Source organism: Cyclopterus lumpus, chromosome 3 (genome assembly GCF_009769545.1).
Source record: "Cyclopterus lumpus isolate fCycLum1 chromosome 3, fCycLum1.pri, whole genome shotgun sequence".
In the NCBI taxonomy this organism is placed as follows: Eukaryota; Metazoa; Chordata; class Actinopteri; order Perciformes; family Cyclopteridae; genus Cyclopterus; species Cyclopterus lumpus.
In genome coordinates, this window is record NC_046968.1 from 18,012,457 (window position 1) to 18,039,249 (window position 26,793).

Genomic DNA, 26,793 nt, shown 5'->3' on the forward strand with positions numbered 1-26,793 from the left:
CAGGTGGCGAAGAATAATTGCACTGATGGGAAATTAATAGTTGAAAACTATATGCTTTTGCTCACACTAAAGACCTTTTTCTTGGTACACATTTCAGAAGACAAAGAGCAGGTGTAATTAATACCATTAGAATTGACTGCATTATTTTATTTACATACAAGTTTATTTGACAGGGTCAAAATATAATAAAAATACATTTTAATTGTTGAACTCTAATGCATTATGCAGAGATACAGCAAGAAGCTCATTACCATTAAAGTGTAACAGTTCCACAGTGCTGCTATAGACACTAACTGTCCCAAACCTATATTGCATACTAATCATATCACTGTTTTAGCATTTATCTCAACAGGAAATGGCGAGTGAGGTGAAATGTCAATCAAACTGCAGCATTGAAAAGCCATTTAGATTTCACAAGGATGGATCAAAAATATTTTGTATCCATGATTTATATTTGGAGTTGTTTAAAAATGTTTAAATGTATTAACACTTCAGTTTTGAGCAGCTCTTCCTTGCACATTGCATTGAGGGAGAATAGTATCCATAAACAGCACACTCAAACATCAAAGTATTTAGTATACATTCTGTCTGCTATTCTTAAATGTGTCCACATATATTGTGAACACAACCCATACTGTATCTAGTCTGGATTCAGGAGGTATCTTCTTTTGTTTGACATGTCTTAGCAGGAAATGCACAGATGCAACGCATTCCACTTATGACAGCCTGTCTTCAGCAAGTATCCCAGTAACCCATCCCAGTGAGCCCACTCGCACAATACCAGAGCAGTGGAACTGGAACATCTAAACTGAATGCAGCCATCTTTAATGTTATTAGTTTCAACAGTCAAAATCTAAATGTATGCAGTGAGAGACACCTACGTAGGAGTAATGTTTGATGTGTTTTAATCAAGGGCAAGATGATGTTTCTGCAGATGTTCAACACTGTACACCTGTATGTGCACTGAGATAACCTGCTGTAATACGTGGTAGTCACTTATGAAGCCTGAACATCTGGGGATGTGCATGAATGGATGAAATCAGAGCGGTGCTGCATAATCTCAGGGGCTGCAAGCAGATAGTTTATTGTTGTTCATTTAAATCACCTTGTTGTGCTCACTAGGACAATGCATAAATGAGTCTTCAAAAGTGACAACACAACAAACTAGTACTGAGTAAAAAGAAAGATTCATTAATTTTACTTAAAACTCCCATCATCTCTGACCAGGTTTAATTTGATAAATTATATTCTATGAGATTTTCATGTTGCTAATGTCCAAATGAAACAAACTGTACATTATGAAATGGTTTGTGTTGAGCAAATGTGGGAAGAAATAAACCCCACCATACCTTCCCACCTGCAGTTTGTGTTCCCAACCATATAATGTGATTGAATCATGAATCTCTTATATTGCATTTGATGTCAAATGAAAGTAACTTTGCACTCTCACATGTGGTTAAAGTGTAAAAATAATGCAAAGGAACATATTAAAGTAGTCAGGGCCCTGAGCCTGGCAATACTTTATCAACTCTTTCAAGTTTTGATTGGGCATAAACTTCTCAGATTGAAGATCATGGCTGCAAGAATACTGAAAAATCATCTTCAATACTTGCAGCTTGCAAGATTGTAAAACCTGTGAATGGTTTTCGAATTCAGATCAGTGTGTTGATTTTATCAAGAACCGTGAAACTTAACATGACTAAGAGGTTCAAGTAAATTAAAGTGCAGCCTATCAATCACAACTTTGTCAAATTAAACTGTCCACTTGATGCATATTGTTTGTTGATCTATAACATATTATAGTAGATTTGGGATTATAAAGACTAAATCAGGAAACACTATCCTGAGCAAAGATAGTCTTATAGTAGAAATACTTAAAAATGCCACAATAGCACATATTTAGGGCAACTCTCAGCAGCTACCCAAGCTGGAGTATCAATGTGTGGACAAGCAATGAACAAGACTTTCACTTCTTTACATTTATTAAGAATGTAAAAAGAACAGAGCATCCTTCCAAAACATAATGAAAAATCCAAATAGAGGAAGTCTAGGCATATTGAGAAAGAGTCCTTTGCTTCTTAACAGGAGTGCTGATCTAGAATCAGGTTTCTAGACCACAAACAAGAATGGAACAACAGCAGCAATTGAAGGGGATGACTTTGGAAAGGAGGAGAAAAGTAGATTTCAATTGATGCAAATTGTGAGTGGATATAAAAAATGGAAAATCCTCTTCCCGGGAAAAGCATGACTTAAGAGGGCACAAAAAGCAGATTCTGGATCAACACTCCTATTTTTAGAAACTTGTTGTTTAGGAGCAAAAACCAAAGAGGTGAATGTGGAAACAGACTGAAGAGAAAAACAGAGAAAGGAGAACATTTCCCTCCTCAGTCCTTCCTCAGTGGTACAGTCTGCTCACTGATGCCCTCCTTAGTGATGATGCAGACACGAAGAGCATCTCCGGTGTAGACATCTCTCTCTGCGGCCGAGATGAAGACATCTTTGACCAGCTGAACTGCTTTTTCCTGAGTCAGAGGAACGTGCTGCACACCCTCCATGTTCTTGAAACCAATCTGTATGTGCATGTTGGAAAGAGACCAATATGAATGTACCATGTCCAAAAGCAAGCAAACTTAACTGGCACACTATATTGCCTGCATACTTAAACACAAAGGGATCAATCCATTAAGGAAACAACAGGTCAACCTGCAGTGTGTCATTTACCTGGTTGTCCAGTAGGGGCTGTAGCATGGCACTTGCTGATCCTCCAGCCTTGTAGGTGTCTCTCTGGTAGGAGCCCACTGGGTCGAAGCTGTACACCGCTCCCTTGCCTTCATGCATACGAGTATTGCACATAAAAAAAGTCATTATTTCCATCTCAGACACAACAAAAATAAAAATTACTGTGTGACACAATGAAGCACAATAGAGGCAACAAGCTATTTTTAGCTAGACTAAATATTAAGTTGTCTTGTTAAACTTACACAATCCAGAGCATATACATACAAACGTGATACATTTACTCCACTTAACGTCGGCAGGATTTCTACACCCACCATGTCCAACAAGCTATTTTTAGCTAGACTAAATATTAAGTTGTCTTGTTAAACTTACACAATCCAGAGCATATACATACAAACGTGATCAGTTACTTCACTTAACGTCGGCAGCATTTCTACACCCACCATGTTCATCCAGTCCTCCGATGATGTTATAGACGTAGTAAGGGAAAAACCTCCTGCCGTACAGGATGGTAGACAACATGGCTGCAATGGCGCCGCTGGTCATTGTCTTATTATTTGAGTGTTTGTACATCTGAGAAACAGGCAGGAACATTGTTTCAGGTGTTAACAACTAAGTGACCTGTGAAATCCTCTGTGGGTCTGCAGAACTACACACAGTGAAGCATAAAGAGAGGTAACATAGATAACATCTTTAGTGTTAATTAACTGTGCTGACACAATTAGATTTCTTCTGATTAGATACTTTTTTAGAATAATAGATTGAAAAAAAAAAATACAATTATCTTCATTAAAGACAGCAAGAAACATCAGCCTCATGTCAACCACTAGAATCAACAGACGCCATAGTTTTCAAGCAGCGGCAGGACAGTGAGCCTGTCAGCAGAATAAGATCCTTTTTGAAGATGACTTAAAAGGTGAAACCAGAAGGCTCTGCTGCACCAGCCCACCTTTAGTCTGGCATCAATGATTTTAGTCAGAGTCAAGCAGTCGCCATGGAACCCGCTGCAGCCAACGACGGTTGTGTCTGTCCTGTGAGGGGAAGCACACAAATATGTGAGAATCAAGAGTAGCATATTGTTCATTTGACCTCGATTCATGTAGCAATAACAGATTTTAACGATAGATACCAAATTATGCTTTCATGAGAAGCACTACAGCAAGTCATTGGGCACCAAGCAGGAACAATCTACAGTTCTCATCTTCAGAGATAAGTGGAGTTGAGCTGCAGTGGTCTCACTCCATAGTTATCTGTCTTTCAAAGGGTTTACAAATAACTATGGAAGTAGTATGTGAAGTCACCAGATATAGATTTAAAAGTTGACATGGACTCTTTATACTCCCGAACTTGCCTTAGTTGACTGTGGTGGAAGGTGACAGTGCAAACTTACAGCTTGTAGCATTTTGGAGAGTCGCGGCTGTGGATGGAGTAGCCTTCACTCAGCCGGGTGTCTGACGCTACGATGGCGAAGTCTTCCCCAGCAACAGCTAGTACGGTTCTGAAAAACACAACGCACACTAGTTTACTCATCTTAAAACCCACCAAATCCAGAGGGAGACGTTTCTCCAGACACTTGCTAACGGAAGCTAAGCTACCGTTTCGAAACTGAAACTCTAGTAAACGTTTATCTTTATCTTTCCCGTTATCGTTATTTTGAGATTAAGATGATATTTAATGTCCTGAACAAAGAAAGCCTGCTCTGTTCGCGTACTTTTCCTCAATTCAACCTTTGTTTAGTTTGATATCGCTGAGCCGGTTCGCTAGTTAGCACAGCCCGTTTGTATGTAACGATAGCTAGGAGGCTAACCAGCCCACGGTTTAAAGCACTCTCACCCTCCGTTGAACGAGTAAGGAGAGAAGCGGTGCTCCACCGGACCGGTGTAATGATAATCCCTCATCTTCCCGGGATCTCCAAACGTACTGGAGGAAAGCATTGTTGTTGCGGGAAACCAACGGTGTTGAAGCTTGAGTCGCGTAAAGTCGCTGTATCACCGTAATGTGGCAGCCTCTTCTTTTACGGTCAACACACCGGCGTGTTCGGAGGAAATTTAAGCGAGAGCGCCCCCACAGGCTGTTTGGTGGTGGAGCAGGGCCATCACAGTGAAGGAATGTATTTCAGAATTTAAAAAAGAAAATAAATCTCACATTTACAATTTAGAAATAGGTAATTTTGTTCTGATAACAATTTAACTGCAATATTAATTAAATGATATGCACATTAACTTAACATTAAAACATTCTTTTAACCATTTTTTTAACCATTAAAAGTTTGTCAAATTCATAGAGAATGTAAGAATTTAAAATGTAAGAATAAAAAATACTTCAATACTTTTTATTCTTCTGCACTAACAATTATCTGTTTCTTTGGTATCAAAACGGGGATTCAATTAAACATGGTACACAATAGAGATAAACAGGAGTATTTTCCAATTAGCTTTTATTAGAAGAAAACAAATAAAAAATGGAAACACACAATTCAGTGACTATGACATTATTACGAACAAATATGTCTTAAAAAAAACTCCTTACTAAGGGACAATACAAAATAATATATATTTTTTAAACTTTCAAGCTGACTGCAAACATACCAGTTATCTAATCATTACTGTGGATGTTGAATTTCAATGTCATTACTGTGAGTGGTTACGTTTTTGTACAATGATGAATAGTGGAGGTTTGACAAAATCAATAGGGGAGACACTATCATTCAGTAATCAAGACTGGAAAATAAATACCTGCTGCAGGCATGAGGTCCACTAGCCAGTGTCTGTTACATTTCATTACACTAAATCACAAGCACCATGTCATCATTTAAGACTTAATTTAAATAAGGTTGCTCTTTACTGGCCTGCCTCGTTAAATAAACGTTCATTTAAAGTACCAAAGATACAAAGCCATGCAAACAGTTTTCTATGTAAAGTAAACGATTTACATCAGTGAGTTTGTTTCAGTAGTACCGGATCAAAAGCACCATTTGTTTAACTGAAAAAAATGTCCCACTGTAGAAATGTTGAGACAGAAACTACAATATCAGTTTAATAAAGTAGGAATGCACTGGCGCCGTTAGTGGTGAGCAGATCACAGGAGTTGATGCAGCATGGATTTGACTTACAGTGTTAACATTATTTATGTATGATGTCAATGTCTACCATTACAAAACAAGGGTTGCTCTGCTACAGTTACTGTATAATCTGGATTATGTTGAGCATGTACATTTGAGGTATCGCATACAATATTCAAAGTTTGATTTGGAGATGGCAAGTAAATTCGGTGTTTAACTGATTGTGATTCAAATGATAGGCCTGCCTTGCTGATGTCATCCGAGCGCTCAGAGAAAAGCTCAATACACTTCTTTACTAGTGTTAACCTGTGTATTTACAGACCTGTCACTCAATAAAGACTAGCAGCAGGTTAAGATCTTGTGTTTGAATTGTTGGTATTTGGTAGGAGGGATACGCTTTTGTTTATTTTTTATGTTATTTTAAATGTATAGCTTCTGCAGATGATTGAACAAATGCAATAATGTGTATTTGTGTTGAATGTGGTCAAGGAATCGTGGTTATTTAGGGTGTTGATCATTTTTGAGCCGATTTTGACTTTTTGGGTGTTTTCGCTCCTCCTTTCTTCTTGGGTGTGGTGAAATCTTTGTCGCAAACCTCACATACCCAAAGTCCTGAGGAGACAGAGAGAAGTCATTTATCAAGATGAAAGAGACAAACCAAAAACTACAAACCTACATTAAATAATAAAAAATAAAAAAGGTGAATGACTAATTTTGTGTGTACAAGTCCGCTTTTCTCTCGTAGTGTTTGTGGTCCAGTCACCGAGTGTGTGGTTGCGTATTTGTCTGCCCATATAACAGATTCACTGTATGCTTGTGTTTGTGCCCATCCACTCACCAGTAGGTATGGAATCCATGCCCACACAGAACGTGTGGTACCCTCGGTCACATTTGTCACAGAACATCATCTCGTCCTCATGGTGGGGCTGCTGACACACGATGCACGTCTTACACTCCATACACTGCCATCGGTATGTCTGGATCACACCCACCAGCTCCTTGCTCATGTCCAAGCAGGACGGGTGGCCTAAAGTGTGCGGACACAGAGGCACATGGACAGAAGCAAACATGCATACAGAGCCACACACACACACAAATAATTACACAACGCACAGACATACGTAAGCAAGTCAGACCAAAACACAAGGGACACAAAAACAGACAAAGTACACACACACACACACACGCACACGCACACGTTAAGAATACTTAAACATATATAGGAGTTAAAAGGGTACCCATTGATATTAATCAGAAGCATCTAAAAGCCAATAAATAGCCATTTTCTCCATGTTGTTGATGTATAATAGCAATGATTCATCAGTCAATGATAACCTCTTGTTTTTAGGATTACTGTTTATCTTATAGTAATTATTTTATTCTGGGGAAAAATCGATTATTATAAAAAAAACAAATACACCTGGCATTATAAGTGAATACATTTAGTTGATGTTGTGTATGAAAACAAACAGGGAACGGTCCTTTAAAATCAACAGTGTTAACTTACCGCTGTTATCACATTGGGAGCAGTGAATGAGGGCCTCTGGCTTGCCCCTCTTGTTGGCCTCTTTGCCCTTCTGGCAAATGCCACATATAGCATTGGGAATGACCTTAGGCTGCAAGGGCAGAATAATGCTATAAAAAAACATGTGTATCCTGTAGTCATGGACAATATATTAGTTAAACAAATGTTTAATGCCTGAAAAAAATTACTCTAGCTTGCCTAACAAAGGCTACTCTACATTTGGCGGCCCACTATATGAATTATATGCTGAGTACTTTACTTTATACACAAACTGCATCACATGGCATCAAAGCTGCTGTCTTACTAAGTTTGATTGTTTTAATTGCTACCAAGCTAGTTCATTGTTGTTTTCTTTGTGGCAAGGAACACCCAACAGAACTCTTCACAATAAGTACTGGTTAAGTACCAGGACATTAAAGTATATCTCGTGGTACAAATAGAAGGAAGGTGTAGGGTGCCAAACAAACAACTCTTGCATGCATGTGGCATCTGTAATCTACAGCAGATTTATTGTCACTCTAGTCAAGTGATGGCTTACTTGGGAGCAGATTGAATTAAAAGATCTTGCAGTTGCTTTCTATGCAACTTAGCTTTCAGTTTAACAGGGTCAGAGGAGAAAGATAAGGAGGTGTGGGGACATTTTAAGAAGGATGTCACGGAGACGAACAAGAAACATGCAATACTTTGAACACATGAATTCCTCTGTAGGAAGCCACACAATTAAAACATGAAAGCTTGAGCAAGGTTTTATATTTGGACTGCAACAGTCTTTAAGAGCATACAAAACATTTGTGCTACGGTAAGTGTTTTATGGTTAAGTATTGTCACCAAATATAACCAAATCTGATCTGGGAAATTAACGTTGCTTTCCAGTTAGTCAGGAAGTTATCAGTCCGTTTACTTCGAAAGCCTAAAGACAGTAACATCCTTCATTAAAATGTCTCCTCACAGGAAGTTAGCAGGTTACACTAAACAGCCATAGGTACAACACTTTGGGTCAATAAAGGACGTGGTTTGGAAATGAGGAAAATTCAAGACTTGAAACAAAGCAGAGAACTAAAGTAATAGACAGACAGCAGCAGGAGGGGGGAAAAGAAAAAAGTAGAGCCGTGTAGATTTTCATACATGCTCACGATGCATATGCAAATATATAGTCTCATCTATACTTGTACTTAAAAGTCAACAGTTCACACCTTTGGCCTGCGAGCTGACTCTTGACAACTGTATAAATGTATTTGTGGCCACATGAAATGCTTCCATTACAAGCAGTGTCCAGCCATCATTAAGTGCGATGAGTCTACTTGATGCCTGCACACTCAAAACATTTCTTCAGTGGAAACATCCACACAGAAAAATAGAACAGGAGCAGTTCATGAGGTTGAATCCCGTTTTATTCTAAATTAACTGAATTTGGTAAACACAAGATATGCTGTATTTTATGCACATAAAAAAAACCTGGTCAGAACTCATTTTGCTGTTATAGGAGCTGGTAGCTAGTTTTTATTGCGCCATATAGCTTTAAACATTACGTATAATTCAGACACAGAGGCATACATACTGAGACCCAACTAAGTCAACTAACTTTATAGATCAGCAGATCATATGGTTTAAACATCATGTTTTTACTTTGATTGAGATTTCTGTAAACTGATAAGGTAATGCTAACCCGTTAGCTGTGCCTCACAACTTCCCATATGTGTTGGCCAAATGCACATTATCTAATGAACCTGGACTCTACTCAGCCGTGCAACTCTTAGTGAGAACAATGGACCTCATCAATATCTTTCGCTCAAATCAATGTTTGACATACAAAATAAAAAATATTCTGAGCTCTTTCTAAGAATCAAGCCAGCACTGCACGTTCTCAGGAAGAATAAGAGCGATAAAGTTCAAAAATCTAAATTAATATAGTATTACTTTATGCATCTGTGTAACACATTGAACACAATACTTTTACCTCCAAAATGTCTCCTCTATCTATAAGCTTCAGAAAGGCTGTTGAGCCACAGCTTTTCGAGTGACTGATTTCCTCGAATCACTGAACAACATTAACACGTCATGTTAAATGGTGCAATATATATTTAACATGTTAACATGCAACATGTATCACATTGACACGTTCTGAACAAAATACTGATGAAGAGGCAATTAGTTAAACTAATTCCTTTGTTGTTCAGAATAGTTTTTATTCATGAGCCGTTTATGAAATACCACTCTACTAATCACGAGGTCATCATTAACCACTGCACATACTGGAGATGGTAGTCAGACCAGAGCGAGGTCACGTTAATCAGCTCGCGACCTGCATCACTTACTGGAAGTTTTGCTGTCACATGTGGTGTCTTTTGTGGAGACAACAATAATTAGGCATCCGTAAACCATTAACTTTGAAAACTGGATGAAAACGCTACCACTAAAAGAGTCTGGTACATTCCAACTTTACAGGTATTTTACTTTGGCCGATTTACCAAAGCTACAAAAATATTGATCATAGTTGACTTCTGTATACAGAATTTTCTCAAATTAGAAATGCCTGAAGGGTATTAAATATCTAGGTCCTATTGTGCTCATCACAGAAACAGTACAGGGACATTCTTTTACTGACTAATAGTTAACTAGTTCATTCTGGCTACCAACATGCCATGTCTGCAAGCTCAAAAGCATATATGCAAAATGATCTGATGACTTAAAGTCAAGTCAAACGTAAACACACTGAAACTGGTAACAGACACTAGAAAAGGACCATGCCCACACCACAAAGCTGAGCTGAACTTGACCATCAAACTCATTAACGGTAATATACCTGCATATTTTAGGTATTTTCTTCTGCAAGGTTCTAAAATATAAAAATTGATCAAATATAAGAGTTTCTAGCCCAGTGGGCTGTAGGGAGCAAGTGAGACACTAAATACTCCCCCCCCCACCATCTAGTCATTTGAACATTTAGATTAAATTCAAAGTATTTATTTAAAATGAGTACCAACGACGTGCCATGACTGGTATGAACAAAAGGTAAGCTGATGTGGGGGTTGTCCAGCAGAGTAAAAACCCAGACAGACATCATACAGACTACTTCTAGCTTAGCTCAGCTCAGCAACAGTGTGAACAAGGTCAGCATGTCCTCATCTCTCCAAGATGACATAATAAGGATAGGAAAACTCATGTCAAACAGCTGTTTGATACCTATTAACAGATAAACAGCACATCACATGATGTATAATGAAAGCATATTATAATACCAATACACACTCAAAATATTAGGGTTAAGTGCATTCTACACTTAAGATATAAATGTTAAAAGTCTCTAGTGTTAACATCAACTACTTTTTTTTAAAAGCAACCACAAATTGAATGTGGTTTATATTTTTTATATCAGAGTAACGAGACTTTTCTTTTTAAAAAGGAAAAAGGAAAACTAGCAGCCAAAATATCCACTTACTTGTCTAGGAAGAATCTCTATTTGACAAGTGAGGACAGACAAGAGGTATATTGAAGACATTCAAAATGAAAAACTTTTAAAGTTCAAATTTGTCTTCGCTGAAAAAACAAAAAAGTAAAAGTGCAGTGAAAAAGAAACAAGTGAACTGTTCCTTTAAAATGTTCTTATTGCTTACAGTCTGGTACGAAGAGGGGAAAAAAGCCACCAGGCAATCATAATAAGAACAAAAACTGGAGGGAGGACCCCCAAAGTGTGACTGTGCGTGTGACCGAGTGTGTGTGTGTGTGTGTGTGTGTGTGTGTGTGTGTGTGAGAGAGAGAGTGTGGTATGTGAGTGTGTGGATCAGGTTGTCCCAGCTGAAAAGCTGACCAACGGTAGAAGCCGGAGAACAAAGTGAAGAAAGCTAGGGAAGGGTGGCGGGATGAATGGAGTAAAGGAGTGGTAGTAGTAGAAAGAGGAGGAGGGGGTAGAAAAGTGCTGCTGCTGTTGTTGGAGAAGAGTTCAGGTGCTTTTGTCCTCTACCTTGTACCCTGGGATGGTTTTGTGGGAGGCAGAATGGCGCTGGCTGCTGTCTTTTCCCGGCGTGGACGTCCTGTCTTTGGCTTTGGACTTGGGGCCCAGTTTCCCTGCTCCCTCTTGGCTCTCCACGTCTGACGTGTTGCCTGAAGAACTGTCCTGCAGAGAAACAGAAAAAAAAAAGGAGAAAGAGTGAAGGACAAGGGGCTTACGAGTGAAGTCATGTAGATAATCGAGTCTAGATTAGTCGAGGTAAATCATGCAGTTGCTTGCATAATTGCACAACAGACATCTACCATTAAGCATCTGTACCACTAATCCAAGATGGACTTATTATCCGACACAAGAGTATTTGTACACGGCTGAATGTCTTACAGAAGAGTTCTTGATCTTTGTGTCACCCTTGCCATCCTCGGGATCATCTGAGTCGGGTTCAGAGTCCAGCGCAGGGAGCTCTGGATCCAGCGGAGGCTCAAACAGAGCTGTGTTTAATGGCAAGTATCGCAGCTCATTGGGAGAGTACCTGTCATGCACAAGACATTGTGGCATCAGGGCAAAACATTCAGCACGGTAATATAGAATACAGGAACATAAACTATCCAGTTTCACCCAGAAAAAAGGGAACAGAATGTGGGGTGTGTCATCCTGAATAGTGTGAACTGTACCTTTTGTAGTAGTCTTGGAACTGCCCTGGTATGAGAGCCACTGGGTAAGGCCCCGTCTTTGTCAGCTCTGGAGCCAGCACCTTGAACCTGCCCTGGGGCACCTGGATAATCTGAGAAAACACAAAGATCATGTAAAAACTTTAAAAAAAATCAGAAGTATACAAAGGTCTTTTCTGAATCCAATTTGTGGTTTGACATTTCCACATCGATAGAAATCACTATATTTCCCCAAAAATGTTGTTCAGGCAAATGGGGAAAGTTAGCAGGATGTTAATAAAGCCAGCATAGTCTTAATGCTGCTATGGCTGTACTCGGTCATCAACATATGGCTTTGTGTTTCTTAAACATTTTGTCTTTTAGACCTACTACCCATCAAATCAAAGCCTTTGATTATTTAATAATGAGCACCCAATCACGTTTCTGAATTCATGTATAATCTCAGTTTTTCAAGGTTGGACTTGCATGTGTCTGAAGGTCAAAGTAAGCTCTCCTCTCTTCCATACGCTCCCTGTTGAAGTTACTATTGAACTCCGCAGCTTTTTTAGCTGCCTTCTTAATGTACTCAGGGACCTTGCTGGCCTCCACCTTCTGAGGGTTCTGCTGCTGCTGCATTTGCTACAAAAGACAACAGACAGAGAGCGTAAGAGATGTGTTCACACATGTATGTGGAGGATTATCATTAAATGAATTACTGTAAAATAAAACGTCACAATAATCATCAGCCTTCTTGTATTCCTTTAGCGTGTATACTTACAGAGTACTCTTTAGCTATTCTCTGCCGCTCCCTCTCCTGCAGTATGACCGAATACTCTGAGTGTTTGATGGGATACTCTTTTATCATCAGATCTATCACCTCGTCACTCCGCAGAGCTGTCAGACCTAAAAAGAAACAAAAGATACACTGACACACACACACACACACACAGACATACTGGGACTGCACCAAGATACCGGACTATTTGCACCCAAAATGCACCGGGGTAAGAGAATGTAGTCAAACAATTAGATCTGGTCTCAGAGTGTTTGGTGTGGCTCGTACCCAGAGTGCACTGTGTTTCTGTAATGACATTCTGTTCACGCAGGTGAAGCTTCTCTTTGTGAGACAAGTCTCTTCTCTCCATATCTACAGAGGGACAAAGAAACAACATCACTATCCAAAGGATTGCTTCCTTCATCTGGGAAGAACTTGAGTAAAAAGAGTGACATCGTCATCAGTTGGACACCAGACAAACAGCGCTATATATATATATGTGTGTATATATATATATATATATATATATATATATATATATATATATATATATATATATATATATATAGAGAGAGAGAGAGAGAGAGAGAGAGAGAGAGAGAGAGAGAGAGAACCACTTTTTCCTTGAGCACTTAAACAGTTAACCGTTTTAGATGTTGACTTCAGTCTTACCGGGGTACTTCCTCTTGAAGGATGTGACTCCCAGATACTCGCTGACCTGCTCCTGCAGCATGTAATACTCTCCTGTGTCATCTGGAGGCCACTTGTACTCTGTCAGGTTCTCTGCTGGGAAATAGGTTGGGCTGGAAGGTGGGGGGGTCGAGAATAAAAAACATTTTTCAAAGACCGTTCTTTGGCGGTATCTCATAATTAGGGTTGAGAATATTATCAGAAGCTGAGAGAGACTAAGAGGTTTTCAGCTAGGACAGCAAATTCAACCAAACAGACAAAATACTATGAATAAATTGTATTTTAAAATAATGTATGTTACATCTTTTGGTTTTAACACATATATTATACATCATAATTAGAGGATAACAATGAAACCATGTGAGCCCATAACTTATAATTAAGCAGTGCCAATTTATTGCTCCTTGCCAATGATCAAGCCAACCCACCCAAGGTCTTGACTGGAGGTGTCACAGCTTCGAGAGCTGTCTCCTGAACACATTCTCCTTCTTTTGGGAACGTGGCTGCCATCATTGGACTCCTCTTCAATTGTATCCTCCTACAGAGGAAAATTAAAAACATAATTATTGACATATCTTTTCATGTGATATGTTGAGAAAAAAAATTAAACAGCGAGATCAATTTTTTAAGCCCCCATATCTGTCACTGTTGTATTCATTTTGCTGCTCTTTAGGGGTCACTTTGTAGCTCATTTGTGGTTTGACTTTTTTACAGAAGGTCACCCGATCACTATATCCCAATTTTGCTTTTGTTGTTTGGGTCAAATGGGGCAAGTTCACAGGGTGCTTATTAATAAAGCCAGGAAAATCATAATGTTGCTTTTTCTCTTTTCAATTTAAGTAGAAACATGACTATTTCTTCATCATCTTTATCCGTTGAACCTACAGCCCACACAAGCACAGCTCTTGCTTCTTCAGTAATTAGACAATAAACAGCGATAAACTGTACAGTTGGTTGCCTGTGTCACACACACACATATAAATACATTCTAGCAGTAGAAGACTGAAAGTACAAGAACATTATTGAAACAGATTCATAAACATGCAAACACAATAGTCCGCCATATATTAAAACCGTTGAATGTTGAAGTCATAGACTGTAGATAAGATGTTAAACCATTAAGTAATAAACACACTAAACGTTTTGACATCTTCGGACCTCAGCATCACCTCTCAAGGAAAATGGCATAATTCATATAAGACGTAATAGTATTTTCTTTAAGTATTTTGGTCCAAACGCAAAGAAAAAATGGAATACTTCAAAAACAACAGTAGCTTACATTAAGGTGTTCACATTTGGGGATTTAGCTAGCTAGTTCTCCTCTGTAGGGTTCTGCTTTTAGTTACATCAGAATAAGGATATATCTGGTTACCCATATGGAGCTATTTATTAGGTACAAACAACACATGAATCTGTGAAAAGGACGGCAAATTTAGGGAGGTAGCTAGTAAAACAAATACATGAGCATGTATGTAGAGATGTCAAGGCGGTAACTGGGAAGGCAAAGACACAGACACGCTCACGTTTCCACTGTCAAACCTCTAATATCAACACAGTTTGACTTTGTGAATTCAGAACTGTTAGTGAACACGGCACAGAACAAATAAACCAGCCTGATGTCCAAGGACACACTTGAAAACAAAAGGGCCAGTCATAGACGCAGGGAGCGACCGTCGGACAGATAACGAGCCGTTAGCTGAGGAGCCTTACGTGAACCGAGATCAGTATTATTCGTGTGGTTGTTGTTGCTGTTGTTCGGGGAATATAAATGTTACCTTGATGGATTGTGCTCCAGGAGTAGCGGGATTGCTGTCGCAGGGCGGTCTGACGGGGAGCACAGTAGCCATATTTCCCTAAATAAAGCCTGCAGCGAGGCTAGCCCACTAGCCACTTCTTCTTCTTCTACTTCTTTTTCTTGGAGGTTTATTGGCGGTTGGCACACGGACCTAGCCGCCGCCTTCTGGGCTGGAGAGTAAGTTGTAAGTGAAGTATTTCCTCGCTACATCCTAATGATTGATTAGTATTGCCATTGTATACACAATCATTACATACTTTGTTGATTTTAATATACATTTATGAATATGCGTATCACAAAACTGGAATGGTATTGAAAGAAGTCTGTGTCAGAAGCCTCAAACCGCTGTTCCACTAGCGCCACCCTGTGGCGGTCTGCAGACATTACCTCACTCGGCTCGGCTTTTATTTTGAAGAAGGAAAAAAAAACGAACCACGTACGGGAAGTCGGGGGGGATAATCAGCTGGAATCCGCGGAAATCATCAACAGGAATATTTTCCTTAACTTAGCGAGCTATCCGTCTTGTCCACTTCTATTTCTCATTTCCTTCCCGTTTGCTGTCAAAACGCCAGCCTGGCGATGTCGGAATCATACGGTAAGGAGGCTGTTTGGACGAAGGGCCGCCGTTGCTCATATGTTCGCGTAGCCACAGACACGGGATGAGGCAGGTGTGCCGAGAGAGCTTTTTCTCACCGTAAACAGATAGCAGACAGGCTAACGGAAGGCTACTGGCCTTAAGAAATGGAATGTCAGCCAAAGTAATACCAAAGAGCTTAAACAGTAGATTTCACTCTGGCTGTGCGGATGAAATATTTGGTTGTTGAAGGTTACAACTCCCCACAGAGGTTAGCGGACATCAGGGGAATGATGGACTGCGGATGATGGAGCTGAGATGTGTATCCTGTAGTACAAATACACGAGACGCAGGGGATGCATATCGAGGCGATGCATTGGTTCGTGGGGGACTGGTGTCATAGTTTCAACATTTTACATGAAGATGATCAGGATTTAAGGAAGTGGAGCTACTACTACTATACACAGTCACAGTGTATACGTGTACATACTTAAAGCTGTGTGCCACTATGCTGTATTCTGTTCCTGTCTGTATTAGGACGGCATGGGTATAGATTTTTGAGGGTAAAAGTGATATCCCGTAGCTACTATTTGTATCTTAACACAAACACTCAAAATAAAAATATGGTTATTGAATAATTGTGACCAAGACATGTACTCTGCACAACATGTTACTGTTTTAAATAACTGAAAACAAACTATATAATGGTGACAGTGTTTCTATCTCAAACACATTTCTGACAATTTCTTAATACATATCAGATGGCATGTATACATTGATATCAATATAACTGTGATAAGCTGATATTGTCCAATAATAATGGCACCGCTGTGGCTCTAGGTATGACAATCATGTAAGCTGCAAAAAAACAGACGGATATTGTGTTGGATGTGCACATGATCATTTCTGTGTTTTCTCACCTCAGATTTCCTGTTTAAATTCCTGGTTATTGGGAATGCTGGAACGGGCAAATCCTGTCTGCTGCACCAGTTCATAGAGAAGAGATGTAAGTCAGAAAGATGCAATGTATTGTTCATTATTTATGGTTAACAGACAGTTGGTCTGACCACTATAGTAAGTGCAGTATTGTAGTGTTTAGTAATCAACACATATTAACATGTGAAAATTAGATGGGCCTTTTTCAATGCCAATGTGTTAAATTCCTCACTGAAAAGATACACTGTAGGTTATCACTATGTTTTGCATCTAATAATAAACCCATTTTGTTTTTCAGTTAAGGATGAATCCAACCACACAATTGGAGTAGAGTTTGGCTCTAAGATCATCAATGTGGTCAACAAAATGGTCAAACTGCAGATTTGGGACACTGCAGGACAAGAAAGGTTCAGGTAGGGAAAAATACATAAAAACAACTTCCTATGGCCAAAAGCAAATGTAATCATCTTTAATCCCCTCTTTCTCAACACATTTCAGAGCCTATGCACATCAGTCATTTCTATTCAACCACGTGCATACTGTTCAAATCTAATGTAACACACTTGACTACTCTGGTGAAAGACAGAGATAACAGATACAAAATGTCTGCTTTGAAAAGGGGGGGTTGTTTGTGTTCCAAAGGAAAGAAGGGCATCATGACTCGCTCACCAAGTCTGCTGCTTTTGACTGTTTCAAGCAGTCCTTCAATGACAAATCAGAATGTGGGAACCACTGATGTCTCTCAGGCCTCTTGGCCCTCATGTACATTTTCATAATATCTGACCACATGCTCACATTGACTGTGAGTTTATCTGCGCGTGTGTGTGTGTGTGTGTGTGTGTGTCAGGTCTGTTACCAGGAGTTACTACAGAGGTGCAGCAGGAGCTCTGCTGGTCTATGATATCACAAGGTAAATCAGCCTAGCCAATCCCAGACCATGATTTCAGGTTGCCCCTCTCCTTTCTACAATGTAATCCTTCTGTCTCTGTACACTGCAGTCGAGAGACCTACAACGCTTTGACCACATGGCTGACTGATGCCAGGATGCTGGCCAGTCAGAACATCGTCATCATCCTTTGTGGAAACAAGAAGGACCTGGATGCGGACAGAGAGGTCACGTTCCTCGAGGCTTCACGCTTTGCTCAGGAGAACGGTAGGCTCAACAGTTTATAATATAGTGATGCTTTGATAGTTCCTCTCAAAACCTCTAATCATAACTGGGGAGCTTGTTTCTCTCAGTAGAAGGGAGCTCCAGGCGTTGACCTATTATTGTTAGTGGAAGGATTGTTTGGGCATTTAATCAGCATCTAGATTTTTCTGAAATTATTGCAATTTACTTTGGTTCTGTAAATAATTATGCTGCTTACACTAAATGTGTTTTAAAGATGTCAAAGGACTGAACTGCCATGTGTGTGTTTGTGTGTGTGCGTTAGAGCTAATGTTCCTGGAGACCAGCGCTCTAACAGGAGAGAACGTTGAAGAGGCTTTTGTCCAGTGCGCTCGGAAAATCCTCAACAAGATAGAGTCAGGTAGGAACTGCGATCCTCACCTATAACCATAACCCCGACTCTAAATCCCCTCTTATCCTCACAGGATCAGGCTAATGTATGACTCCAGACTGCACTGTAGCAGTCCTCATCAAGCATTTTCAAAGTTAAAGCCAAAACAACATAATTCATTATTAAAAAAAGGATTATTTGCAAAAAATATGGTTGCGATCCCATCATGAAGCCCAGTCTCTCACGTCTCTGTCCTCACTCGTCTTGTCTGATTTTCAGGGGAGCTGGATCCAGAGAGGATGGGTTCGGGTATCCAGTATGGCGACGCTGCACTACGACAGCTGCGTTCTCCTCGTCGTGGTCAGCCACAGGGCACCCAGGAGTGTGGCTGCTAGTGGACGTGCCCAATAACGCACGCAGACAAGGTGAAAGGGCCAGTGGGCTTGGACTGTGTGTGTACTACGTAAGATGCTGATATTAATTATGCCACATAATAAGGTTTTTCCTTAAGAGTGCCAGAGCTTATGAGCTGCTTGAAGTGACTTGACATTCTGCTCGTTGCTCTCAGCGCTTTGCATCTGCTGCACTCAGCCACTCCTCGTCTGCTGTCGCTCATCTTCAGATTGACCCCAGTCTGAATACAAAGTGGAGGGATGGTTCTTTTTTCTAAGAGCATTTTTAATTTTGTCGAAAACCTATTTATTTTGCTTCATCATGAATAAATGTGAGAGGAAGCATCTTTGAGATGCCCTCATTACAGTTCTTCTGGAAGATTAACATGCCGGTAATCATTTACCAGTCACTGAAAGGATAAGGCTGTATTTATTCTATATTTTGTTTTTTTCAACTAGACCAATACTATTCCCCAGCTTGTCTGGCTCTAAGCTCCATATCCATATGTTGCTATTGAAGACTTAAATCTTCACACAAGAGTACTTATTTCATCAAGTAAGAGGCTAAATACTTTCATAAAACAGCTGGGCACTGTAGACTTTAGGAACAAGAATAAATAGGGTATTTTTAGGGACTATTACCAGCCTCCGCAGCAAACCACCGTCATTATGAAGATGTGTGTCAGCCAGTGCAATGCTCTCTGATATGCTTTAATTGTTTTTGGATCACAATAAAGTCCACAACAGAGAGCAATAAGCTATTCTTCCCCCAATAATGATTTGATAAGAGTTGCTCATCGGGTCAAAATTGTCAATAATAAATCATTTGTCGATAAGTCAAAATTAAGTGATTATGTTTATGTCTCTCTTTGTGCGTGTGACTAGTGTGTTTCTGACGGGTTTGTGAAGACCAGGAGGAGAACAGCCATAAGGTAACCAGGGTTCAGGTTGCTATGCTGGTGACTCCTCTCTGACCTTTGACCTTTCAAACCAATCTTCAGCACCTTTGTTGTTATGGCTGCACCTCCCAGCCCCCCTCAGAACTCTGAGCATCTCCAAGGTAACCAGAGACAGCCCAACCTTCAACTTTCTGCTCCACTATTGGACGAGACCTTTCCTCGCCCTCCAATCAGGATGTGCATTACTGACATGTACGGAACTTCTCTCTCTCTCTCTCTCTCTCTGTGTCTCTCTCTCTCTTTTCCGCCCTTACACCTGCTGACTTCCCATCTCAGTTTTCTCCTGTATCACTATTCCCATATACCTTCAATCTGGAATACTTAAAAGACCAGTGTGTAGGCTTTAGAAAGATCTGTTGGCTCAAAAAAAACTAAAATGAATTATTATGCTTTCAGTATTTTGTTGCAACCTCAAAGCGAGATCTTACTAAATCCTACCCACTTTAAAGGAAAAGGTTCCATTTTTGGGTAAAGAAATATTTTTGTGATTAGACGGCTTTTAAGGCCAACATTGGTAGGTGGATTTTTGAATTGTGGATCTAGCCAGACTAACCTGGTCTGCTTCTTTGCCTCTTGGCTCCAGATGAATACTTGATACATAGACATAAGGTATCAATCTTCTCGCATAACTCTTGACAAGAAAACACATTTTAAAAACTATTTCTTTAACCACATGCATATCCAAAACCCCTCTACTATGGAACTTCTCTTTGCTACCCACCTGCTCTGACTTCCTGCTTTAAACACACCACAAACAGCCTACTGACTGCATCAGTACTCCCTGTATCCTTTCTTACTCACTTACTCTCCCAGTAAAGTATCTCTGAATCTCCTATGTCACCCCACAGCATCTTGTACACTGTACAATGTTTCTGTATATAGAGACTGACGCATGTTTTCTCAAACAAAATATCAGAGTATTTCATTATGAAGAGATATTATATGTATATTAAAGTAGATATCATATCCAACATCAGTTTTATGCTCCACTGTATTAATATCATGTTTAGCCACAATACACTGGCAATTTGTAAGCAGTATAAATGGGCAGTACTGTTTGCAGCAATTATGTTTATTTCTAAATGGGACAAGCTGATGTGGATTACATTATGGACTGTTTTATCAAGCTCATAGATTGCAAAAAAAGATATATATTGTGAGCAATGGTTTATTTAAATAATTTGTGTGAAAGTCACAGCATCTTTTAATTTACAGCATGTTCAGCATTTACCATTCAGTTAAATGACTTGTGTGACAGTGAAACACACTCCTTTACCCAAAAGATTCCAATAATGACTCATTAATAAATGATGCCTGTTTACATGAATACCTCGCCGACTGCTGCCGGCTGTGGGATAACACTAACTGAATGCATTTTAAGTTTGAGCAATCATATGAAACTATCTGATGTGTGTTTGATTTTTATTTGTCCCCAAAGATACTTTATGTTCAGTTCAGCCACAGGAAACTCTCGACACAAAACAATTCAACTGGGGAATTAGATATAGGAGTGTTTTACATAGGTGTGTATTCAAACATCACAACAACACTTTTGTGTTTTTAATCTTTAGAACATTTACGACCCATGACAATTATGCATTACACGTTGAAATCAAGCCCACTTCAAACTGTAGAAATATTTAATATTAGCATTCATCTGATAGTGGCTGCGGCTGCTCCACATCAGGACGCCGTCTTGTGTTTATGTCCTTTGTCTATTTATGGATGTCTGTTTTTCTCTTGTCATTATGAATATCATGGATTTTTAATTTATTGTGTATGATAAAAGCATATGTTTTTAAAATAAAAACTACAACAAATATTGCGTTATTTATATTTTTCTTCAGAGAGATTTAATTTCTTATTTTCTAAATGATATGTGTAATGGTGGAGATGAACAGATGTAAAAAAGTGATTTATTAAAAAGCGTTGCGCCACACCATTTAACTTCAACAGTCTTTTACTCCACATCAAATAAGAAATGTACATAGTCAGTTGAAAGCCTAAAATGTAAACAAAATGTTAAGTAACATCATTTTACATTATTCTGTAATCGTTGCGCCCCTAATGTCATCAATTAAATATGTGAACAGGAGAATCTTTTTCACTAAAGCCAGACTCCACTGTGGAGTTTGTCAAGAGGTAAAACGTACTGTAAGTACTTCTGGTGCTTTATTGGTCATAACCTCTATTTCTTCTTCCTTATGCCTGATTACATTTCTTGAGTAGGATGATCATATGTGATGAATATGTCTTTTCTCAAAGGAGTATTTGGGCTTGATGGATCTCTGCTATACATTGTAAAGAAAACTGAGAAACGCATGTGACAAGAAGGAGGGCTAAATCAACATTGAGATAATCTTAATTTAAAAGTTTGTTCTTAGTACCTAACATTTAAAAAAAGTAAAGTCGGTCTTATTCCACTTCTGCTTTCTGAGACTGTCAAAGTTCACTACATCTAAAAAAACAAACTGGCTTGAAGGCAATTATTCAAAGTATCATAATACTGCATAAAATGTCACATGTTTTGTTTGATTTATATTCCGGTTTAACTTAAAAGCACCGATCAACTAAATCATTACAATAGTGAGGAATGTAATACTTAAAACAATTCTGAGAAAATGTTAAATGTCAACCCTTTTTTTCCGCACAATATTCACATCAATAACATCAATACAGTTGTGCAAAGGAGAAACGGTCTTTTCTCCAGTTTTTATGGAACAGCGCTGATTTGATCATGATTACTGACACGAGGAAACACAGGGATCGGATTCTAGTGGTTTTGATGATGAAAAGGCCAGATCCATTCCACAAAGGATTAAAAGTCCATTTTTGTTTTCTTATGCAAGTACAAATAACATTTTACACACATAGAACAAATGATAGAGATATAAACGACCCGAAAAGCCAAATGGTAGCAAGGAATTCTGTATCTACATTAATATCTACAGATTATTACAGAACGGTCACTATTTATCAAAGTGCTGTGGTGCTCCTGCTTTAGAGTGTATTCTGCTTTAAACAGTAAGCAGTAAATCAGCAATATGTACTCAGGTACTTCTGACGCTCATTTAGCGCCAGCTTAACGTCCATCATTGTTATGGTTCCACTTTTGGTTCTAAAGCATATTCAGAAACAGTAATGATGAAGATTGTGGGCCTCAACAATTGATTGTTATGCTTAGTAGGAACCTGAATTAGCTGTATGACATTTTCTATATTATATCTTTTGTGGTAGAAAGAGTGCCATGACGAGTCAGTATGACAGAAACTCTGCAGTATCCATAGCAACACAGACACAATGTTCAGACGTCCAATGGCTTTGAAAGTCAAACATGTATTTTCACACTGCAATAATGCTAAATAACTAAACTAAAGAACAAATGCAAATGTTGTGATGAGAATATTTGAAATCAATAACACTGTCCGACCACAGAAAAAGCCGGTGAGAAAAACTGTGATTTGACAGAGTTTGACGGAGTGTGATTCACTATTTATCTAAACAAACTCAGTCAGGATTGATCCATGAACTTCTACAAAAAACATTAAACCTACAAGACCCAGGTCACAGAGCTCCAATATCTCAAAGTACAAAGCTGTAAAACTCTTTAACAGACATATTACTGTAAGTGTGTTTAGTTGTGTCTATGTATACATAAAACAAGTGTATGCACATTCTTCATGTTAGTGGTCGCACATTAGATCTCAGAAGCCTTTTTATGAATGTGGTTGAATCTATTCAACCATGTGCCGTCATTACCCCTGTTAGTCCACTGGTTTGATATCCCTGTAGAAAAGACATGCACATGTTTTGTACAGCCTCTGTTTAAAGGGATTGCACTAAAGTATGGCTGTAAAATGCATTTTAGACTCTTCATTCTAATCAAAATAGCTAACAAATCTATTAAGTATACTTACACTTTCAATCCATCTCTTACAAGAGTCTCTTATACCCTGTAAAATGGTTATTGTTGTATATACATAATACAATTGATTTATGTAAAAACATGATAGTACACATCTGGGGGAATAAGCCACACAGTGAATTTCAAAGTGTTGTCAGTTTCCACCTTCAACACATTTAAGAGCCTTTGATTGAATCAATCCACCCATGCTCTATTCTACGGCTGTGGGTATTTAAACTTTAGTGACGGTAGGCAGTAATGGCTTTCATTTTGTATTTTTTTTAAATTTTGAGTGTGTGTGAATGTCCGTGTGTGCGTGTGTGTCCTATCGTGAGCGAGCAGAGAAGCAGCGCATGTACTCTGTGATCCAGGGGTTGAATTCTGGTTGAACCAACTTTCTGTCCTTGTCCAGATCGGCAGACTTGGCTCTCCGGCGTTCAGTCGTCTGGGTCTGCATCTGGTGCTCCACCTCCCGCCTGACCTTAGCACGAAGAGCCGACTCATGGATCTACCGGGAAAATAAACGCCAAGATAAACTTGTCAGTTGCTGTCGTCACAACACATGTTACCAGGTGTAGCTCCTCAGAAAGAAAGAGTACCTCAGTAGTCGAAGCTGCAGGGCCAACATTGTGTGTCTTCCTGCTCGCCATGTCTGCTTCCTTCTCTCCTGACCCGTACAGAGCGAAAGGATGCCTGCGGTCTTTGCTGTCGTCCCTGGGCTGCTGTGTTGGCGCAGGCCTGACCCGCTGGGAGCGCCATATTTGCTTTGAGGATTTGGCGGCTTTACTCTGCTGTGGTCTGGTTCCTCCAGTGTCTCTCTCTACAAATAGAAAAGACCAACAGGTTAAAGCATCACCAAAATACATGATGAAACTGGTGAATAAAAATGTATCGACATAAATTCCTTGGAGAAAGATCATCTGCAAGAAACAAATCATTCTGTCAAGATTTATGAATGAATAGTGAGGCTGTCTTGGATCACTCTGCATATATCCAATTTGATATATTGTATGTTACTTGTTTAACAATGTGACGTTAGTATTGTTAATAGCACAACTTTGCTACATCTCTATATAAAAAGAGAGCATTTGGTGAAACTTCCATGACCTTTCATAGGTTTGTAATAAATCCCATGATCGGTTTTATTGTTTATTTTGATCAGCTGTGACGCTCTTCCTGCACTAGGTGGCACTGTTGTGGTTTTCTTGGTTGTTTGTTGCGGTTGTTTGTTGTTTGTTTGTTGCTGAATGGAGGGTGTCTATATTTGACATGTCATTTTGAGGTTTGCAAAATCATTGATGATTGATGCTTTCCATCTCCACATGGGGAAGTCAGCCTCTGTGTCATCACCCTACTACTCATCACATCTATGTTTGCTTGTTTCTTTCATGTTGACAATGAATCTGACTCCACCTCAGGACTTATGCACATTTACAAGGCACTGACGAATGCACACTAATCAAGGACAGTGCTTTTAATTACCTCGGTCTTGGTTGTGAGCCTGCTCCTCTCTCTCCTCCGGTGCTTCTGTCTCTCTGGCACCTTTAAGCTGAGAGCCTGAGAGGAGTGAATGCCATATGTTACAGATGAGCAGCTTGTAAACATCCCACTATGTTGCACAGTCCCTAAACCACACGTATGGCAGCTCATTGTTACCATGGACGGACACCTTGTCCTCCTTTGGAAGAGGAAGCCTGGATACAGACCCGGAGTCTCTGCTCAGCTGCTCCTGCTTTCGCTCCATCCTCGCCCCCTCACACTCCTCCAGCTGAACCTCCATCCCATCTCTGCTGGTCTCGGGCTGGACCTGGTTCTTACTGGGACGAGGGGGGCTTCTTCCTCCAGATTCTGAATCACTGTCGGTGCCACTCCAGAACCAGGGGTTGTGCGTGTGCTCCAGCAGCCTGCGGGTCAGCCTGTACTTCAGCATCTCCTCGTAACACTTCGTGTAGGTCTCCCATTTGGGGTCTTTGAACTTCTTCATGTACTCCGAGCGCATCCTCTTGGTCACCATCTTGAGCTGAAAGCCATCAACAAACAGACCGCGACGCTGTAAACATGCTCCACTTTCATGAAAAGCTCCCGTTGCTTCACACACATGACACGTCTGCGAGGTGTGTGATGTTAATTTACACGTGCAGTAACAATGTGTTATACGCAGAAGCAACAGCTACGACGTTTTCAGCATCCGCAGGTTTTTGAGCATCGACGTCACCGCCAGACATTTAAACCGTGGAGTTGAGAAAGTGTCAACCAATGGCGGAGCAGCTGGAGGCTCCCCGCGGCTACCAGACCCGCCTACTTCCTCTTCTAGCCGAGGATGGGCTCCTGCGGGGGGACTCGCAAGTCTAGTTTTGAGGAAGTCAATAACTCGGATGTGTACGTATGTGTTCAATCGGCGTTGCACTGTTGAAAATCGGCTGGAATTAAAATCGCCGTCACAACGTTAACAGCAGACATTATTAAACGCGATGACGTAGCGGTCGTTTCCTCCTCTGATTGGCTTCGGCGATCTAAACGACTGTTGAATATTCGGCCCAACCGTAACGGTTGTATTAAAACTCGTCCGGCTATAGATAACTGACAGGCTTACGGTTGTGCTACACATTCTCACAGATGTATTTCAGTATAAGCGTCACTGAAATGCGGCGTTGTTGTGTCCACAAGCTTTCAACATGCGCACATAAAATCGTCGTCATGGATTGTATCTCATCAACTCCGACACCGTAACAGGGTGTCAATATATTGGTTAAACGAAGTGCCCGTTGCTCCCCGTTATACCGTCATCATAACAGATGTGTCCGGGTTAATTATAGATGTGAGCCCATCAATATACAGCACCAATAATCGCATAATAGCGCTTGCAGATAATAGCCACGACGTCATACATCACTCCACAATCCGCCCCCACTCGGCCGTAACAGTGCACGGCTTGACAGCAGACATTCAGAGAGCGGTAGGCCTACGAGTCTAAATGCGTGGACAGTAAATATACTTACACCGGACTCGGGTTTCACGGAAGCGGAGCAGAACAGATGGCGTTCACGGCGCTGCTGTAATCTGTGCTGCGTCCCGTAGCTCCGCCCGCTTCAGGACGCTTTTAAAAAGCCAAACACACCCGCAACAGGTGGCCCGGACCGGGATGTCAGGAATATGTGGCGTTTATGAACGATTTTGCTGATAATTATTTATATTGTTTGGTAAAATATGATGAAAAGACGATTAGTTGTATTGTATTTAGACTCAATGCACAGCTTCGAGTAATAATATAGGTTAATTTAGTAACTTGTCGCTTGTTAAATCGGGCTGCACAGTGATAGGTCAATATTAATAATGTGCGCGCAGGGG

At 40.0% G+C, this 26,793-nt stretch overlaps 4 protein-coding genes across 5 annotated transcripts; 1 reads left to right on the forward strand and 3 right to left on the reverse strand.

Moving 5' to 3' along the window:
- Positions 1–1,964: 1,964 nt before the first annotated feature.
- On the reverse strand, positions 1,965–4,766 carry psmb1 (proteasome 20S subunit beta 1). The gene is made up of 6 exons (XM_034529304.1): positions 4,573–4,766; positions 4,130–4,237; positions 3,689–3,770; positions 3,183–3,312; positions 2,722–2,828; positions 1,965–2,570 (listed from the first exon to the last, which is right to left on the reverse strand). Exons 1-6 carry the CDS (start codon positions 4,671–4,673, stop codon positions 2,385–2,387), a joined length of 714 nt encoding a protein of 237 aa, XP_034385195.1. The 5' UTR covers positions 4,674–4,766; the 3' UTR covers positions 1,965–2,384.
- A 393-nt stretch (positions 4,767–5,159) lies between these two features.
- Positions 5,160–15,390, reverse strand: phf10 (PHD finger protein 10). Its single transcript, XM_034563543.1, has 12 exons — positions 15,162–15,390; positions 13,815–13,924; positions 13,369–13,499; positions 12,985–13,068; positions 12,700–12,824; positions 12,408–12,560; positions 11,946–12,055; positions 11,656–11,803; positions 11,287–11,439; positions 7,308–7,416; positions 6,639–6,827; positions 5,160–6,412 (listed from the first exon to the last, which is right to left on the reverse strand). Exons 1-12 carry the CDS (start codon positions 15,231–15,233, stop codon positions 6,315–6,317), a joined length of 1,482 nt encoding a protein of 493 aa, XP_034419434.1. The 5' UTR covers positions 15,234–15,390; the 3' UTR covers positions 5,160–6,314.
- Positions 15,391–15,609: 219 nt separating this feature from the next.
- On the forward strand, positions 15,610–21,361 carry rab4a (RAB4a, member RAS oncogene family). 2 transcript variants are annotated; one of them, XM_034529332.1, is made up of 8 exons: positions 15,610–15,776; positions 16,681–16,761; positions 16,990–17,104; positions 17,539–17,601; positions 17,690–17,844; positions 18,125–18,220; positions 18,470–18,615; positions 19,468–21,361. In XM_034529332.1, the coding sequence occupies exons 1-7, from the start codon at positions 15,761–15,763 to the stop codon at positions 18,583–18,585; spliced, it is 642 nt and encodes a 213-aa protein (XP_034385223.1). In that variant the 5' UTR covers positions 15,610–15,760; the 3' UTR covers positions 18,586–18,615; positions 19,468–21,361. The 2 variants fall into 2 exon arrangements, with proteins under 2 accessions (XP_034385223.1, XP_034385222.1); XM_034529331.1 differs by having other exon boundaries at positions 18,470–21,361.
- A 122-nt stretch (positions 21,362–21,483) lies between these two features.
- ccsapb (centriole, cilia and spindle-associated protein b) lies at positions 21,484–26,609 on the reverse strand. Its single transcript, XM_034529330.1, has 5 exons — positions 26,445–26,609; positions 25,102–25,465; positions 24,928–25,002; positions 24,045–24,265; positions 21,484–23,953 (listed from the first exon to the last, which is right to left on the reverse strand). Exons 2-5 carry the CDS (start codon positions 25,457–25,459, stop codon positions 23,771–23,773), a joined length of 837 nt encoding a protein of 278 aa, XP_034385221.1. The 5' UTR covers positions 25,460–25,465; positions 26,445–26,609; the 3' UTR covers positions 21,484–23,770.
- Positions 26,610–26,793: the final 184 nt, after the last annotated feature.